The sequence below is a fragment of the Salvelinus alpinus genome, chromosome 39 (assembly GCF_045679555.1).
Source record: "Salvelinus alpinus chromosome 39, SLU_Salpinus.1, whole genome shotgun sequence".
NCBI classification, from domain to species: domain Eukaryota; kingdom Metazoa; phylum Chordata; class Actinopteri; order Salmoniformes; family Salmonidae; genus Salvelinus; species Salvelinus alpinus.
In genome coordinates, this window is record NC_092124.1 from 8,312,859 (window position 1) to 8,332,695 (window position 19,837).

Consider the following 19,837-nt stretch of genomic DNA (forward strand, 5'->3'; position numbering starts at 1 on the left):
GTTTGCATCTGGGTCTTACCTAAAACGTGATAGTCAAGCCCAGCACACTGTTATTCAAGTACCTAAGAATATGGAACCATTGGAGTTTATTATAAAACGATTCCATATCTTTTTTTTTTTTAACACTATGGTTTTGTTGTGGGGCGGCTATGTTGTCAAACAACCTAATTCATATTCTTAGAGGAGGTGCTCCCACAATAATGTGATTTGTACTGCAGACAAGTTATTGGATGATTTTGTTTTACCAATTGCTGTGCTGATCAATGAGCAGTTCATTATCTCTGTCAAATGAATATGTAGCTTAAAGTTGTGTGTGATACACATTTACAACAGGCCTATATCTAAAACTACATTCAGCCTAATGATATATATATATATATATATATATATATATATATATATATATATATATATATATATATATATATATATATATATATATATACATATATATATATATATATACACACATACATACATACATACACAGCCTGAGACATGGATTGTATGTGTGCCATTCAGAGGGTGAATGGGCAAGACAAAAGATTTAAGTGCCTTTGAATAGGGTATGGTAGTAGGTGCCAGGTGCACAGTTTTAGCGTGTCAAGAACTGCAAAGCTGCTGGGTTTTTCACACTCAACAGTTTCCGCATGTGTATCAAGAATGGTCCACCACCCAAAGGACATCCAGCCAACTTAACACAGCCAACTTAACACAGTTCACTTTCTCATCCATAGCCTAAAACGCATATCAAGTGCAAGTTGTCTGTTTTGCTCACGTCTGAAGGCTGGAGGGCATTTAGGACGTATTCTACTGCGGCTCGCTAAAATATCGGAATGATTATGATCACACTTCCTCAATTCAAATATTATTGCGACACTACACCAAAGATGGTTAAGAAACTTGGGATCCAAGCTCGAGTTATCAGTGCAGCGTGTTATCGCCTGGACTTGTTGAAACATCTTCACGCCTAGAAAAAAAACTAGAGGCTTCCGTCATAACTGTCAATTTATAGGAAAAAAAGGAAAGCATCACCGGACAAAAAAACGAATCCCGTCCGAATCGTTCTACCGGAATAACAGACATTCTGGGGTAATAAATACATTCGCAAGGTTCTCTAGTTATACAAGTCCCGTGAGAATAGGACTATAGCCTTCATAATAAGTCCTGCAGAATTAATCATTTATTGCACTAAAATGATACACCAAATGTAGGCAGTATTTGGACTTGGGAACAGGAGTGGAGAAATATGATTTCGTTCTTTCTGCATGTTGAGAGAATCCAATGCTCAATTAGATACCATCTGTAGAGGTGCTGTCTTCATCATAAAAGCTGATAGTATTTAACCACATCAAATATGCATCGAAGCCGAACTTAAATCTTATCAGAAACACGTTGGGCCGTTTTCACAGGTTCCTGTTTCCTAACAACCTTTCAAACTGATGTCATTTGGAGATTTTGCAAGGAAATCTTTCCCGTTTTTTTTTCTTTATTGTATTTTTTGCTCAGTAGGCCTAACTAAACGTCTTGACTCCGCGTAAATGACAAAGAGAACATTACCGATGTCAACTAGATCGAAGCATTCATTCTATCGATCTATTACATTATTCTATTGCGTAAAGGTTCATTTAGTTTTCTAGGGCAACATAATGACAAACGAGAAGCTACAAGGTATCTAATTATAAACAAGTTGATTAGCAAATAGCCTACCAAAATGTCGGAAATTATAAGTAGAAACATATCTATATCAGGCAACAAAAAATAAAATCCTGCACCTCCTGTCAAATAATCGTTCTGCGGTCTTTGACTGTAGTTTATAGCGCATTTTCTATATTTGCGGGTTAGGGTAGGGAGTGGGACTCAGGTTTTCACTTTATCACATACAGTGCATTCGTAAAGTATTCAGACCCATTCACCGTTTCCACATTTTGGTACATTACAACCTTATTTTAACATTGATTAAATTATTTCCCCCCTCATCAATCTACACACAATACCCTATAATGACAATGCAAAAACAGATTTGAGATTTTTTTGCAAATGTAAAAAAAAAATACTGAAATATCACAGCTAATAAGTATTCAGACCATTTACTCAGTACTTTGTTGAAGCACCTTTGGCAGCGATTGCAGCCTCTAGTCTTCTTGGGTATGACCTTACAAGCTTGGCACACCTGTATTTGGGGAGTTTCTCCCATTCTTCTCTGCAGATCCTCTCAAGCTCTGTCAGGTTGGATGGGGAGCATCGCTGCACAGCTATTTTCAGGTCTCTCCAGAGATGTTTGATCAGGTTTAAGTCCAGGCTCTGGCTGGGCCACTCAAGGATATTCAGAGACTTTTCACGAAGCCACTCTTGCGTCTTAACTGTGTGCTTAGGGTCGTTGTCCTGTTGGAAGGTGAACCTTCGCCCCAGTCTGAGGTCCTGAGCGCTCTGGAACAGGTTTTCATCAAAGATCTCTATGTTCTTTGCTCTTTTCATCTTTCCCTCGATCCTGACTAGTCTCCCAGTCCCTGCCGCTGAAAGACATTCCCACAGTATGATGCTGCCACCACCATGCTTCACCGTAGGGATGATGCCAGGTTTCCTCCAGACGTGACGCTTGGCATTTAGGCCAAAGACTTCAATCTTGGTTTCATCAGACCAGAGAATCTTGTTTCTCATGGTCTGAGCGTCCTTTAGGTGCCTTTTGGCAAACTCCAAGCGGGCAGTCATGTGCTTTTTACTGAGGAGTGGCTTCAGTCTGGCCACTCTATCATTCAGGCCTGATTGGTGGAGTGCTGCAGACATGGTTTTCCTTCTGGACGGTTCTCCCATCTCCACAGACAAACTCTGGAGCTCTGTCAGAGTGACCATCGGGTTCTTGGTCACCTCCATGACCAAGGCCTTTTTTGCTCAGTTTGGCCGGGCGGCCAGCTCTAGGAAGGGTCTCGGTGGTTCCAAACTTCTTCCATTCAACAATGATGGAGGCCACTGTGATCTTGGAAATCTTCAATGCTGCAGACATTGTTTGGTACCCTCCCCCATGTCTGTGCCTCAACACAATCCTGTCTCAGAGCTCTATGGACAATTCCTTCGACCTCATGGCTTGGTTTTTGCTCTGACAACTGTGGGACCTTATATAAACAGGTGTGTGCCTTTCCAAATCATGTCCAATCACTTGAATTTACCACAGGTGGACTCCAATCAAGTTGTAGAAACATCTCAAGGATGATCAATGGAGACCGGATGCACCTGAGCTCAATTTCGAGTCTCATAGCAAAGGATCTGAATACTTATGTAAATAAGGTATTTCAGTTATATTCTTTTAATTAGAAAAACATTCTAAAAACCTGTTTTCGCTTTGTCGTATGGTGTGTAGATTGATGAGGGAAAATAATGCTGTAACAAAATGTAGAAAAAGTGAACGGGTCTGAATACTTTCCAAATGCACTGTCAGGCGGTTGCAGATGGGTTATTAGCGGGTGCAGGTGACCCACGCACCACTAGTTGTCACCAAATGAGCTAACGTCATAGCAGTGGCGGTCGGTGCCGTTTATGATGAGGGAGGACGTTTTTGTTTTTCATGAGCATGGCCTTATTTCTATTATAGCATATTGGATGACTGTCATTCAAATTCCATTCACCCAGTTCAATGCAACATTGATAGGTTTAGGCTACTACATGATACTCACATTTTCCCTATACCCATAATGAGGTTGCTACAACTTAGCCTATGAAGGAAAGTTTACAAAGTAGCACACAGGTCGACAGAAAAATTTGAGGTGACAGACAGTGACACATTCAATACTGCCTTGCACACTCTTGCCTGCATCTAGCTGATCTAACGTGTAATCATTCGTCCAACAGTTGCAAACGAGAGTTTCCATTGGACAAATTCAGGTAAGTTTTTCCCTGTTTCGTTCCGTAAACACCGTTCACTTTCATAGTGGCCCTGTTGTAATTCCTTCTCGCATCTATGTGCTCTCCTCCACTCACCCTTTCCCTTCATTTGTGGACTTCAATGCACAACACATCAGCTGTATTTGAACAGGCGAAAAAAAACTTTCCAAGCCAAACCATATCAAAACCGCTACATACCATATTAGCTAAAGTAACATCATAGTCAGCATAGCTAATAGAACTAACGTGTTAGTAAACTCGCTAATCATGCACCAATACATTTGTAAAACCAAAAGCTTACCTTTATTTGGAAGTACTAGTGTTGTGTTGGGACATAGCCAGCTAGCTAACATAGCATCCCTCTACTTGAGCAGGGCTTGAGTGAGCTAAACTAGCTAGCTGCATTTGCTAACTACAGCTGAAGTCGGAAGTTTAAATACACTTAGGTTGGAGTCATTAAAACTTGTTTTTCAACCACTCTACAAATTTCTTGTTAACAAACTATAGCTTTGGCAAGTCGGTTAGGAAATCTACTTTGTGCATGACAAGTATTTTTACAACAATTGTTTACAGATTATTTCACTTATAACTCACTGTATCACAATTCCAGTGGGTCAGAAGTTTACATACACTAAGTTGACTGTGCCTTTAAACAGCTTGGAAAATTCCAGAAAATGATGTCATGGCTTTAGAAGCTTCCGGTAGGCTAATTGACATAATTTGAGTCAATTGGAGGTGTACCTGTAGATGTATTTCATGGCCTACCTTCAAACTCAGTGCCTCTTTGCTTAACATCATGGGAAAATCAAAAGAAATCAGCAAAGACCTCCACAAGTCTGGTTCATCCTTGGGAGCAATTTCCAAACTCCTGAAGGTACCACGTTCATATGTACAAACAATAGTACACAAGTATAAACACCATGGGACCACGCAGCCGTCATACCGCTCAGGAAGGAGACACGTTCTGTCTCCTAGAGATGAACGTACTTTGGTGCGAAAAGTACAAATCAATCCCAGAACAACAGCAAGGACCTTGTGAAGATGCTGGAGGTAACAGGTACAAAGTATCTATTTCCACAGTTAAATGAGTCCTATATCAACATAACCTGAAAGGCCGCTCAGCAAGGAAGAAGCCACTGCTCCAAAACTGCCATAAAAAAGCCAGACTACGGTTTGCAACTGCACATGGGGACAAAGATAGTACTTTTTGGAGAAATGTCCTCTGGTCTGATGAAACAAAAATATAACTGTTTGGCCATAATGACCATCGTTATGATTGGAGGAAAAAGGTTAGAGGCTTGCAAGCTTAAGAACACCATCCCAACCGTGAAGCACGGGGGTGGCAGCATCATGTTGTGGGTGGGCTTTGCTGCAGGAGAGACTGGTGCACTTCACAAAATAGATGGCATCATGAGACAGGGGAAATTATGTGGATATACTGAAGCAACATCTCAAGACATCAGTCAGGAAGTTAAAGCTTGGTCGCAAATGGGTCTTCCAAATGGACAATGACCCCAAGCATACTTCCAAAGTTGTGGCAAAACGGCTTAAGGACAACAAATTCAAGGTATTGGAGTGGCCATCACAAAGCCCTGACCTCAATCCTACAGAAAATGTGTTGGCAGAACTGAAAAAGGGTGCCTACAAACCTGACTCAGGTACACCAGCTCTGTCAGGAGGAATGGACCAAAATTCACCCAACTTATTTTGGGAAGCTTGTGGAAGGCTACCTGAAACGTTTGACCCAAGTTAAGCAATTTAAAGGCAATGCTACCAAATACTAAATTGAGTGTATGTAAACTTCTGACCCACTGGGAATGTGATGAAAGAAATAAAAGCTGAAATAAATAGTTCTCTGTACTGTTATTCTGACATTTCACATTCTTCAAATAAAGTGGTGATCCTAACTGACTTAAGACAGGGAATTTTTACTAAGATTAAATGTCAGGAATTGTGAAAAACTGAGTTCAAATGTATTTGGCTAAGGTGTATGTAAACTTCCGACTTCAACTGTAAGTAAGTGAAACTGAAAGAAATGACTCTCTCTCTTCCTTCTCCTTCATTTTTGAAGAAACAAATATGTTCAAAACTGTTGTATTTCTCGCTCTTTGAGTAAACTACTCACCACATTTTATGCACTGCCGTGCTAGCTAGCTGTAGCTTATGCTTTCAGTACTAGATTAATTCTCTGATCCTTTGATTGGGTGGAAACATGTCAGTTCATGTTGCAAGAGCTCTGATAGCTTCGCGGACGTCCTCTGTAAGTTGTCATAATTACTGTGTAAGTTTATGGGAGGTGAGAACCACGAGCCTCCTAGGTTTTGTATTGAAGTCAAGTACCCAGAGGAAGGCGGAAACTAGCTGTCCTCCGGCTACACCATAGTGCTACCCTACAGAGTGCTGTTGAGGCTACTGTAGACCTTCATTGCAAAACAATGTATTTTAATCAATGATTTGGTGGCGTGAATATATTTAGTATAGTCTTATCTAAAAAGGTGAACTTTTAATGTTTCACTATTTTTATTACTATGAAATTCACTGAGGAGCCTCCACTGGTGTGATGAGATCAGATGTGATTTATACTAGTCAATGAAAGGCTTAGAATGAAAAGTCACATTTCGTGTTTATTAAACATAAACAAGTGTTAAATACACCTGTCTCAACTACAAATCTGCATGATAAACGACATTACATTTCTCATTAAAAGTGTCTTGGGACAGAAATTAAGTAGTTGAATGGCATTTGTGAACATCATATAGCCTACACAGTACAAACACAATATGAACACTTTTTAGGCACACAATGTCTGGATACAATATTCGTGCCAGGAATATTCAACATGGTTACTCTCGTTATTCCAAATGCATCTGCTGACAAAAATGACAATTCATGTTTGTCTTTAATGCAGGGTTTGAGTGGTATGGCTACTTTCTATGTTATAGAGTGGAATGGTTTTCTATTGGTGTATCCTGAGGTAGCTCCTTTCTGAGAACCTCTTCCTGCAGTGCGTACAGGCAAAAGGCCTCTCTCCCGTGTGGACCGTCAGGTGCATCTTCAGCTGTTGCTGGCTGGAGAATCTCTTCTCACAATGGGGTCAGCTGGAGGATTTCTCCCCTGTGTGGACCCTCTGGTGCCTCTTCAGGTTACCAGCATGGGCGAAGTGCATGTGACACTGGGTACAGCTGAAGGGTTCCTCCCCTGTGTGAACACCCCTATGTCTGATAAGGTTACTCAGGAAGGAGAAGCTCTTGTAACACAGCTTGCACTTGAAGGGCCTCTCCTTGGTGTGAACGGTCTGGTGTTGCTTCACATAGTTCGCCTCAGAGAAGCGCTTCCCACATGTGGGGCAGGCGTACGGCTTGTCGGCGTCTGTCCTAATGCATCGCTTCCCACGTTGTGACCCCGAGGAGGTAGAAGCAGGAGCCACCACACTCAGGTCGTTAGTCTTTGAGCTCCCTCCTTGACCTCTAGCCATTGTTTGGTTGTTGTTAGGATTGTGTGCTGTGTTATAGGCTAGGTACCTCTTGTGGTGAACGCCCATCCTGACCATGTCTGTATTTGTGGGGTAAACCTGAGGTAACTGAGGAAGGGTAGACCCAGACGTCCTATGAACCCAGTCACCAGGCATTAGACAAGACCCTGAAGAAGAAGACAGACTTCCTGAAAGACTACCACCAGGGGGGTCTCCCACAACTCTCTCTGAAGGCTGAAGCCCAGGGTGACCTGCTCTGTTCATCATGGATACTGTGATGTTTGTATCATAGGAACAGGAGGGTCTATCTCTATCAGCCCCAGGCCCTGCTTCATCCCTGCACTGAGACTGTGAAGAGAAGGGTCTGGGCTGCAGACTGGATCCCTGACTGGAGCCTCTGTCTCTCTGATGACTACCAGGACTGAGGTTGTTCAGTCCACCTGTCCACTGGTTGTGTTCTCTGTGGTGGTGGAGTCTCTGTCCCTCACGGTTCGGTCCTGGTTCCAACTCGGGAAGGAAGCGTGATGGCTCCTGATCCAGGGTTCTGATCCGGGGCCAGGCTTTGAGCCCAGCCACCTCAGAGGTCCACTCTCTCCCACCAGCAACACCTGAAATCAGCAGGTCCTCATGGACTGCAGACTGTAAACACAAATTGTACAGAAGAGCATATAAAAGTTTATATAAGAAACTGCTTTTACACACAGAAACATGACATTATAAAATGTTAACCAGAGTCAAGCATCTCTAACACTGTGATTGAAGTACCTAACAATATGGAGCCATAGGAGTTTATTATAAAACAATTCCATATGTGTTGATTCAAGAATTAAGTATAATGTTTTGGTTGGACTGAAATAAGGGAAACTCAGTCCCTGCAATGATACAAAATTAACCAAGTCAGTCATCACAGTGTCAATTTTGTATTTCATTTCACAAAATGGTCATACACTAAGATAACTTGAAGTACAGTACTTTTATTGCACAAAACGATATGTGACAAATATAATAACTTTTCTCAATCTGGTACCCTTGCTTTAAAAAAAAAGAATTTTAGAATACATTGGAAAAGGTTCAACATTACATAACACACAGCTTCACTACTTCATGTGACGTAAACATGAATTAAGGCACCATCATTATCTCACTATAAAACACCAGTATCAACCTAAAGGGAGAAAATGGGTCACTCTTCATCAGTGAAACATTTTTACAAACACCAACCATCACCATATAATCTACTCTGCCTCATCATACTCATTCTTTCTTCAGTTGACCTCATCCGGTTCCCTACTTCATTGAAAACCAACAGAATTAACTACAAACAAACTAGCTAGTACTACATTACATGTCACCATACACTATACATGGGCCGTGTGCATTTTCTGCTGGTGTATCCTGAGGTAGCTCCTCTCTGAAAAACTCTTCCCGCAGTGCGTACAGGCGAACGGCCTCTCTCCCGTGTGGACCTTCAGGTGCATCTTCAGCTGGTGCTGGTGGGAGAACCTCTTCTCACACTGGGGGCAGCTGAAAGGTTTCTCCCCTGTGTGGACCCTCTGGTGCCTCTTCAGGTGGTGCTGATGGGAGAACCTCTTCTCACACAGTTGGCAGCCGAATGGTTTCTCCCCCGTGTGCATCCTCTGGTGGATTTCCACTTGTTTGGGAAAACTGAAGGCTTTCCCACAAAATGAACACGGGAAGCGCTTCTCTTTGCCACCGGATCCACTGATAGCGTCTCTACTACTGTCATTTGTCAATGGTCTTGTGTAGCCATTTAGTATTGAGGCACTGGCACATGTCTGGTTAAACAGAGTGTGAGGAGGACGAAGGCCAGGGAGTGTCTGTGTTGTCGCATGGTCCATGTTCCAGTTGATAGATCCTATAGAAGGCAGGCTGAAGCCAGCACCTGTTAGGGGGTCAACCTGAGGCGTCATCAGTCTCTCTGAATCACAACTATAGGAGCAGGACGGAGCATCGCTAGCCGAGTCTGTGACTGTTCTCTCCTGCCGCATAGAGACACCTCCCTGTCCCTGCAGACCAAATCTATGCCTCGCCCTGGTCACAGCCAGTCTGTTGTCATGGAGTCTAAGATTGGTTGTTGGTTTGTGTTCCACTGCCTGTTTCTGGTTGTGGTTAACAGTGTTGTTCCCCAGCCCAGAGTTGAGGACGCTGTCCCATCCACTGACCTCCACTATGTTGCCTCTGGTCCTGGCCTGCTTAGTGATGTTGTCCCCTGGGCACTTGACTGCACCGGTCTGGGAATCCAAGATGGCCTCCCAGTCTCCTCTGTTATCCTCCAGCCAACCACCTGCAGGAAGAGGTTACAAAATAGACTTAACAAACATGGCAGAGAACTCTACATATGGAGTTTTTTTACCTGGTCAAGTTCATTCATTATAATGTGTGGTTTTGTATGTAAACATAAGTTGCATTTATGAATGAAGAAAGAAAAGAAATAGCCAGGTGCATCACTATTCCCATTGAAGATCTATTTAGGCTATATGTATAGCTCCCTTACCTTGCTCCCCCATCTTTAATCCACTCAGCAGATCAATGCTTTCTGGTTCGTCTTCTATTGTCTCCTCTTTGACCAGTAGCAGATCAGGCTTCCCATCCGCCATGTCTACTGACTGTAAGAGATACAGAGTAAGAGGATGTTGGATCAATAAATCTGATATGAGCACCCTGCTAAGGAGCATCTTCTGATTGGGCAATGAGGGATTGCTGTGAGTACTATGCAAACATGTTAGTTGATTTGATTACTTGACACAAATTGTATATTTGTGCTTTAACCAATTTCAGTGTTCATGCAAGTGACTGATTGAACCAATCCTCACTATCAGTATCTGCAATTTGGCAGTATGCCCAGAACTTTGTTTTGAGAACGAAAGGGCGAGTTGACCGGAAACATGACCGAATACAAACAGTGTAGCTATTCCCTCCGCAAGGCAATCAAACAAGCTAAGCGTCAGTATAGAGACAAATAGATTCGCAATTCAACGGCTCAGACACGAGAGGTATGTGGCAGGGTCTACAGCCAATCATGGACTACAAAAAGAAAACCAGCCCCGTCGCGGACCACGATGTCTTGCTCCCAGACAAACTAAACAACTTCTTTGCTCGCTTTGAAAACAATAGTGCCGCTGACACGGCCCGCTACCAAAACCTCCTTCACCGCAGCTAACGTGAGTAAAACATTTAAACGTGTTAACCCTCGCAAGGCTGCAGGCCCAGACGGCATCCCCGGCCGCGTCCTCAGAGCATGCGCAGACCAGCTGGCTGGTGTGTTTACGAACATATTCAATCAATCCTTATCCCAGTCTGCGGTTCCCAAATGCTTCAAGAGGGCCACCATTGTTTCTGTTCCCAAGAAAGCGAGGGTAACTGAGCTAAATGACTATCGCCCCGTAGCACTCACTTCCGTCATCATGAAGTGCTTTGAGAGACTAGTCAAGGACCATATCACCTCCACCCTACACCCTAGACCCAATCCAATTTGCTTACCGCCCCAATAGGTCCACAGACGACGCAATCGCAACCACACTGCCCTAACCCATCTGGACAAGAGGAATTCCTATGTAAGAATGCTGTTCCTCGACTACAGCTCAGCATTTAACACCATAGTACCCTCGAAATTCGTGTTGGGTGTCGAGACCCTGGGTCTCGACACCGCCCTGTGCAACTGGGTCCTGGACTTCCTGACGGGCCGCCCCCAGGTGGTGACGGTAGGTAACATCTCCACCCCGCTGATCCTCAACACTGGGGCCCCACAAGGGTGCATTTTCAGCCCTCTCCTGTACTCCCTGTTCACCCATGACTGCGTGGCCATGCACGCCTCCAACTCAATCATCAAGTTAGCAGACGACACTACAGTGGTAGGCTTGATTACTAACAACGACGAGACGGCCTACAGGGAGGTGAGGGCCCTCGGAGTGTGGTGTCAGGAAAATAACCTCACACTCAATGTCAACAAAACAAGGAGATGATCGTGGACTTCAGGAAACAGCAGAGGGAGCAGCCCCCTATCCACATCGACGGGACAGTAGTGGAGAAGGTGGAAAGTTTCAAGTTCCTCGTCGTACACATCATGGACAAACTGAAATGGTCCACCCACATAGACAGCATGGTGAAGAAGGCACAGCAGCGCCTCTTCAACCTCAGGAGGCTGAAAAAATGTGGCTTGTCACCAAAAACACTCACAAACTTCTACAGATGCACAATCGAGAGCATCCTGTCGGGCTGTATCACCGCCTGGTACGGCAACTGCTCCGCCCACAACCGTAAGGCTCTCCAGAGGGTAGTGAGGTCTGCACAACGCATCACCGGGGGCAAACTATCTGCCCTCCAGGACACCTACACCACCCGATGTCACAGGAAGGCCAAAAAGATCATCAAGGACAACAACCACCCGAGGCACTGCCTGTTCACACCCCGCTATCATCCAGAAGGCGAGGTCAGTAAAGGTGCATCAAAGCGGGGACCGAGAGACTGAAAAACAGCTTCTATCTCAAGGACATCAGACTGTTAAACAGCCATGACTAACATTGCGTGGCTGCTGCCAACATACTGACTCATCTCTAGCCGCTTTAATAATTAAAAATTGATGTAATAAATGTATCACTAGCCACTTTAAACAATGCCACTTTATATAATGTTTACATACCCTACATTACTCATCTCATATGTATATACTGTACTCTATACCATCTACTGCATCTTGCCTATGCCGTTCGGCCATCGCTCATCCATATATTTATGTGTACATATTCTTATTCATTCCTTTACATTTGTGTGTATAAGGTAGTTGTTGTGAAATTGTTAGGTTACTTGTTAGATATTACTGCATGGTCGGAACTAGAAGCACAAGCATTTCGCTACACTCGCATTAACATCTGTTAACCATGTGTATGTGACAAATAAAATTTGATATCTCAGTTTCAATGTCTCAGCTTGTAGAGAAGATGCCTCGTGAAGTATTGGTCTGTCACAAGCATGAACCAAACGTTAATGATGAATTAATTATGAATGATGAATGAGCTAAATCATGCAAATATAACTTGCCTGTGTAAATATATAAGAGAGCTTACGGGACTGCCCCGTTAAGGCTCACTTCAGACCGATACCTTATGCATCTAAGTTTGACTGTGACCTCTTCAGCATGTTGGTAATAAACAATGATTAATTTAAGATTGACTATGAGTATCCTATGTGTAGAATTTCCACCACACACTGTTTAATAGGCATGGTCCCACACTTAAGACAAAATTATTATTAAAACCTGGGCCCGTATCCACAAAGAGTTTCAGAGTAGGATTGCTGATCTAGAATCCTTCTATATAAATCTTATTCATTATGCTCTAAAAGGCTAAACTGATCCTAGATCAGCACTCTTGAGTGGCTTTGTGGATACGCCACTGACCTAACACCATACAGACAGTGGGGTCACCTCAGTTAGACTGTGTGTGGTCCTGTGCTGCTCATCTGGTTCCTCTGTGGGTTCAGGAGGTGGTGTAGTCTGGTTGTCCTCCATGACCATGTTCCCCCCAGGGTTCCCCAGATCCTCCACACACCCCTCCTCCTTCACCAGCAGCACCTCTGAACCCTCCTCCTCCTGGAAGAGACAGGTGATACAGATTACACAGACATACACTCCCTCAGGTACGTACACACAGATAATAAACACACATTCAACATGGAGTGTTTACCCATCCAAATTACGTTTGAGTTCTATACTGTAGTTAGAGAATGACTTCATTGTTGTTAAACCCATCATGGTGGACATTAATATGTTGTGGGTAAAAACAAGTCAAAAGTCATCAGACAAACCTGACAAAACATTCTGATGTGTACAGGAGGTGTTTGTTAGCGTGTGGGTATCACAGGAGGTTGGTAGCACCTTAATTAGGGAGAACGAGATGTGTTAATGACTGGAGCGGAATAAGTGGAATGGTATCAAACACATGGTTTCCAGGTGTTTGACATCATTCAATTTGCCATGCTCTTCTCAGCAGCCTCCTGTGGTGGGTATGTGTAGATATATTTAGTAAGTGTATATTGGTTATAACGTCGTGTTTATGCAGAATAGGGTGAGATCAGATGTGACGTACACTAAAGAGAGTATAATGAAAGTCTTAGAATGAAAAGTCCCATTTTGTGTTTATTAAATAAAAACACACTTTAAATAGACCATATGAAAACCACACATACACACATCTCAGATACACATCTGTATTTACTCGATAAATTGCGTTTATTTTCTCATTAAAAGTGTCTTGGGGAATTTTTGTTGGTGGTTGAATGGAAGTAATGCATTTTTAACATCAAATGTACAGTACAAACAATCTGAAACAGATTCATTAGGCTTATATATGCCTTAAATATCACACAATGTCTGGATGCAATATTCTACCCAGGAATATTCAACACTGAAATTTGTTACTCACATTATTACTTGTTTAGCCTCGTGCTTCAACACTCTTCGTTGTTGCGGAAATTAACCCACTACTGTAGTTTACTTTGTGCATCTAAGTCAAGGATCATCAACTAGATTCAGCCATGGGCCGATGATCTTTTTTGCAGATGGTCAAGGGGCCGGAACATAATCATAATTTGTAGACTGCAAATTGACCGCAAGAAGCTCAAACAGATATATTTGACGAAAATATAATAATTTCAAATCTGCTTAAATTTGTATATGATCCCATATATCTTTCTATTAGGCATGGGAATACTTTGGAAGAGATTTCCAAAATTTAAATCAATTGGACCTGATTTGCTGGTGTTTTATGTCAATAAAAACCATATACGAATGTATTAGTTTTAATTGCTCAGAAAACTCACCCGCCAGTTGGGAAACTTTACATAGTGTTGAATATTCAACACTGAAATCTGTTAATCTTGTTATTCCAAATGCATCTGTGGATCTTTTCTCTTGACAACAATGACAATCAATGTTTGTTTTTAATGCAGGAAGTGATCAACAAGTCAGAAGCTATAGAGTGGAATGGTTTTTCTTCTGGTGTATCTTGAGGTAGCTCCTCTCTGAGAACCTCTTCCCGCAGTGTGTACAGGCGAACGGCTTCTCTCCTGTGTGGACCTTCAGATGCGTCTTCAGCAGGTGCTGGCGGGAGAACCTCTTATCACACTGGTGGCAGCTGAAGGGTTTCTCTCCTGTGTGGATCTTCTGGTGCCTCTTCAGGCTGCCAGACTGGGCAAAGCGCATGTGACACTGGGGGCAGCTGTATGGTTTCTCTCCTGTGTGGACCCTCTGGTGGATCTCCACCTTCTGGAGGCAGCTGAAGCCTTTGTTACAGAACATGCAGAGGAACCGTTTCTCTTTACTACTGCCTGATGTTGCTCCCCCTCCCCGAGCCTGGGCTCTAGCCCTGTCATCTGAGTTCAATACCTGATCGAAAAGGATACACCCGTGTGAATCGGAAGGCCCCATCGACGTGGACACTAAGCTTTCCCTGTAATCTAAGAAATCTCTGCCCTGTGAGTGTCCGTCGCCTAGGTGACTATCTGCATTCCATGTGGGAGGAACGTCGCCCTCCACTTTCACAGTCACTTCATCTCCGACCAGACCCTCCCCTTTCTTATCTAGGCACCCTTCAGAGTACACACCACTACTGCACTGGTTCCAGTGCCCTCTAGACAGATCAGTCTGTGTCTCTAAACCCAAGGGCATGTTGCCAGGGTCCATCTCTGTAGTGTAAGAACAACACGGATCATCGCCAGCATTTAACACATCACCTGAATCAGGATTGGAATGAACCTTCCTCTGGCTCGGGTTACCGTAGAGTAAATATTCTGAGCTTGGAACAGGAGGACACCCCAGTCCCCCCAGCCCCAGTCTCTCCGGGTCTGACCTATGGTCAGATCCTGTGTGTAAAATCCTTTGTGTTACAGTTAAAGTCTCTGTGTCGGTCTCTGACTTGAGGACGGTGTTCAGCGTTCCACTGACCTCCGTGATGCTGTGTCGGGTCCTGGGCTGCGCTGAGGCGTGGTCCTCCGTGGCTACAGGGTGCGCTCCAGCCCCTCCAGTCTGGATGTCTCTGCTGTGCCTTGGGTCTTCCTCTTCTTCAGACTTATCCAGCTTGACCCCAGGACCTGCAGCCTCTGCAGACTGACACAAGTAGAGAAGAGGTTATTTGATAACAATGTCATAGGGAAGTCTCACAAGCTCCTCTATGGCAGATAAATGATGTACATAGCTGAGGGGACCATTTCCAAAATAAAAGGGCCATATTTGATTTACAAAGTAACTCAAATGTTTAACGCAACACTATTACACTAACCTCTATCACGATAACGTGCTGGGTTGAGGTTCCACTCCCCTCGTCAACAGTGATTGGTTGGTCATCTCTCCATGTATTGTGTCCCGCTGGCTTCACAAAGTTCCTGTGGCCTCCAGTGAGATTTCCTTCACCTTAGAGAGTGATTGGGGGACAGGTGGTTAGGTTACTTACTGTCAATGCTTACCGCTATGTTGTACACTATTGACAGTTTTGATCTAGAATTGGCAAGGATGAAACACAACAGTTCGCATAACTTCTGGGTATACTATATATTGATCGATGTATTGTGTTCCAGGCATCACATTGTTTTCATTGAGGAAATAATAGGAAATGCAGTAAATCAAGAACCTGTTTAGAATATGATATTGTGTCTTTGCGTAAGATAGTTAAGTAATCTGGGGAATTATTGCATACTATCCAAAAAGTAACCAAGACCAAATTCTGGGTAACACATCTGAACACATTTGCAGAGGGGAACGGGGCTACTGTGCTGAGCTATATATGAACATCACAGGAGGTTGGAGGCTCCTTAATTGGGGAGGACGGGCTCATGGTAATGGCTGGAACATAATTAGTAGAATGATGTGAATCATTGTGTTTGATGTCATTCCATTTGCTCCAATCCAGCCAGTATTATGAGTCATCCTCCCCTGATGTACCTCTTGCGATTCCTCTGTATCGGTCGAGAATCTTGACACTACTGGGACGACTGGCGAGGACGCGCTCTCGTGCCGTCTTCAGTTCCAGTAGCTGTAGTTTCCTCCGCAATCCCCTATTTTCTTTCTGGCTTTGAGTTATTTCCAAACGAAACACTGCATAGTCGTCGTCTACGAGTTTACAGATATCGGCCACGGCTGCATTCGCTAGCACTTCCATGATGGAGGCTATTTGAGTGTGAAAAACCATACAGTTAGCCATTGTTAGCAGCTAGCTAGCGTTACCTAGATAAAGTATATCGAACAAGTCCTTCCTCCAACGCGAATTAAAGACTACATGTGATGAGTATGTAATGCTGTGAAGTTAAAATAGTCATATTTTGAGTTCCATGGTGTTAATAAACGACAATAAAAACGCTAACGTGGACATTTTTCCTGGTCACTGTTCACTTCCGTCTACACTGAAGAGAACGGATATTAATGCCGGCGTCATAGCTCAAAAGGTGTGGCTAAATGAAAAGGGTATGCGCGCTGTTTTTTGAAATACGGTACTGACTATTACGTTAGACGTCAAGTCTCCGATTCAAGTATCTTTCAAGCCCAGAGCAGATTTGTTTATAAAGAACAGTGTTAGCAAGAACATAGTAGAATAGAATACAATATAATTATTTTATTCCATCTACATCACCTCATTAAGGTAAATATTCAACTGTCCTTTATTTTTTTATTTAACCTTTATTTAACTAGGCATGTCAGTTAAGCACAAATTATTATTTACAATAACGGCCTACCAAAAGGCAAAAGGCCTCCTGCGGGGATGGGGGCTGGGATTAAAAATAAAATATAGGACAAAACACACATCACGATAAGAGACACCACAACACTACATAAAGAGAGACCTAAGACAACAACACAGCATGGTAGCAACACAACATGGCAGCAGCACAAAACATGGTACAAAGATTATTGGGCACAACAGCACAAGGGGCAAGAAGGTAGAGACAACAATACATCACACGAAGCAGCCACAACTATCAGTAAGAGTGTCCATGATTTAGTCATTGAATGAAGAGATTGAGATAAAACTGTCCCGTTTGAGTGTTTGTTGCAGCTCATTCCAGTTGCTTACTTAAGCCTCAACAAGTGGGTCTTCAGACGAGTATACAGAGATGGTCAGTTTACAGAGGAGTATAGAGTGCAGTGATGTGTCCTATACGGAACATTGGTGTCAAATCTGATGGCCGAATGGTAAAGAACATCTAGCCGCTCGAGAGCACCCTTACCTGCCAACCTATAAATTACGTCTCCGTAATTTAGCATAGGTAGGATGGTCATCTGAATCAGGGTTAGTTTGGCAGCTGGGGTGAAAGAGGAGCAATTACGATAGAGTAAACCAATTCGAGATGTAACCTTAGCCTGCAGCTTTGATATGTGCTGAGAGAAGGACAGTGTACCGTCTAGCCATACTCCCAAGTACTTGTATGAGGTGACTACCTCAAGCTCTAAACTCTGAGAGGTAGTAATCACACCGGTGGGGAGAGGGCATTCTTCTTACCAAACCACATGACCTTTGTTTTGGAGGTGTTCAGAACAAGGTTAAGTGCAGAGAAAGCTTGTAGGATATTAATACATTTTTTGTTGTAGAGTGTTTAACACAAAATCCGGGGAGGGGCCAGCTGAGTATAAGACTGAACCATCTGCATATAAATGAATGAGAGCTTCCTACTGCCTGAGCTATGTTGTTGATGTAAATTGGGAAGAGCGTTGGGCCTACGATCGAGCCTTGTGGTACTCCCTTGGTGACAGACAGTGGCTGAGTCAGCAGATGTTCTGACTTTATACACTGCACTCTATGAGAGAGATAGTTAGCAAACCAGGCCAAAGACCCCTCAGAGACACCAATACTCCTTAGCCGGCCCACAAGAATGGAATAGTCTACCGTATCAAAAGCTTTGGCCAAGTCAATAAAAATAGCAGCACAATATTGCTTAGAATCAAAGGCAATGGTGACATCATTGTCACGTTGGTATGAAGAGATTCGGGAGACAGACGCAGGAATGCGTAATAGCCGAGCCTTTCTCCAAATGGAATTCTTGAGGTGGAGTAACTCTGCCAGATCACGATCAAACCAGGGGCTGAACCTGTTTTTAATTCTAATTTTCTTTATGGGGGGCGTGTTTGTTCACAATACCACTGAAAATATCAAAAAAGAAGGTCCAAGTGTCTTCGACAGAGCTGATTCTAAACCAATTTACAGAGGCAAGGTCATGAAGGAGCCTTAAAGTTTTTAAGCAAGCGTCTATGACAAATCAGGACAGGTTGTTTCACTGAGCAGCCATTACAAACACAGGCTGTAAAACAGTAATCCCTAAGGTCATTACAGAAAACACCAGACTGATACCTATGAGGATTATTTGTGAGAATAACATCAAGGAGAGTAGCCTTTTCTGTGTGTTTGGAGTTATACCTTTTGAGATTGGTAATAATCTGAGAAAGATTTAGGTAGTCCCATTGCTTTAGGACTTGGTAAGGTTGTTTAAGCATGTCCCATTTTAAGTCACCTAGTAGGAAAAATTCAGACTTAGTGTAAGGGGCCAGGAAAGAGCTTAGGGCAGGTAGAGTACAGGCTGGTGCTGATGGTGAACGATAACACCCAGCAACAGTCAACAAAGAGCTATTTGAAAGTTTAATGCTTAAAACCAGCAAATCAAATTGTTTGGGGACAGACTTGGTGGAGACAACTGAGCACTGAAGGTGTTCCTTGGTAAAGATTGCCACTCCACCACCTTTGGAAGATCTGTCTTACCGAAAAAGGTTATAACCAGAAAGGTTAACATCCGTGTTCAAAACACTCTTTCTTAACCACGTCTCAGTAATGACCAACACATCTGGATTGGAGCTGTGAAACCACACTTTCAATTTATCAATTTTAGGTAATAAGCTTCTAGTGTTAACGTGCAGAAAACCCAGGCTTTTACAAGAGCAGAAATCAGTGAAGCAGATATCAGAGCATAAGTCAGAATTGGGGATAGCGACAGTAGATGGGCCAAGGTGTACATGCACATTTCCAAATATCATCAGCAGTAATACAATCAAGGCACAGCAGAGGACAGGGATAGCTCTGCAGTGTTGATTTTTTTTTACATTTGAATGTGCATCAGATGCACATTCTAGCCTAGGTTTATCTAGCCTAGGTATACTGTCTCTCTAAAAACAGGTATTTACAAGCCTGTTTAAAATTCAAGTTAACAAAGGGTTAATGAGGAGTATGTTAATATGTTTGTTTGGGTTGTAAATTTGATTCGTTCTGACGTTTCTTGAATTATTGTTGTTCTTACAGTTTTAAAAGTTTATTACATTTACATTTTAATTTTTGTCATTTAGCAGACGCTCTTATCCAGAGCGATTTACAGGAGCAGTTAGGGTTAAGTGCCTTACTCAAGGACATAAACAGATTTGACACCTAGTCGTCTCAGGGATTCAAACCAGTGACCTCGCACCCTTAACCGCAGTTATTGATTGTTTTTGTAACTGTC

General features: G+C 43.0%; 1 protein-coding gene across 2 annotated transcripts; it reads right to left on the bottom strand.

The window, feature by feature from the left end:
- Positions 1-6,483: 6,483 nt before the first annotated feature.
- LOC139566740 (uncharacterized) lies at positions 6,484-16,785 on the bottom strand. 2 transcript variants are annotated; one of them, XM_071388021.1, is made up of 7 exons: positions 16,305-16,784; positions 15,646-15,776; positions 15,312-15,473; positions 12,795-12,959; positions 9,867-9,978; positions 9,535-9,656; positions 6,484-7,990 (listed from the first exon to the last, which is right to left on the bottom strand). In XM_071388021.1, the coding sequence occupies exons 1-7, from the start codon at positions 16,561-16,563 to the stop codon at positions 6,974-6,976; spliced, it is 1,968 nt and encodes a 655-aa protein (XP_071244122.1). In that variant the 5' UTR covers positions 16,564-16,784; the 3' UTR covers positions 6,484-6,973. The 2 variants fall into 2 exon arrangements, with proteins under 2 accessions (XP_071244122.1, XP_071244123.1); XM_071388022.1 differs by lacking the exon at positions 6,484-7,990 and adding an exon at positions 8,306-8,854 and having other exon boundaries at positions 8,939-9,656; positions 16,305-16,785.
- Positions 16,786-19,837: the final 3,052 nt, after the last annotated feature.

Excerpts from the sequence above, each read along its gene's own strand:
- LOC139566740 (XM_071388021.1), bottom strand. The coding sequence starts at position 16,563 with ATGGCTAACTGTATGGTTTTTCACACTCAAATAGCCTCCATCATGGAA. Across the intron at positions 15,474-15,645 it reads AGCACGTTATCGTGATAGAG|TCTGCAGAGGCTGCAGGTCC; the intron begins GTTAGTGTAATA and ends TACTTGTGTCAG. Across the intron at positions 9,657-9,866 it reads ATTAAAGATGGGGGAGCAAG|GTGGTTGGCTGGAGGATAAC; the intron begins GTAAGGGAGCTA and ends CTCTTCCTGCAG.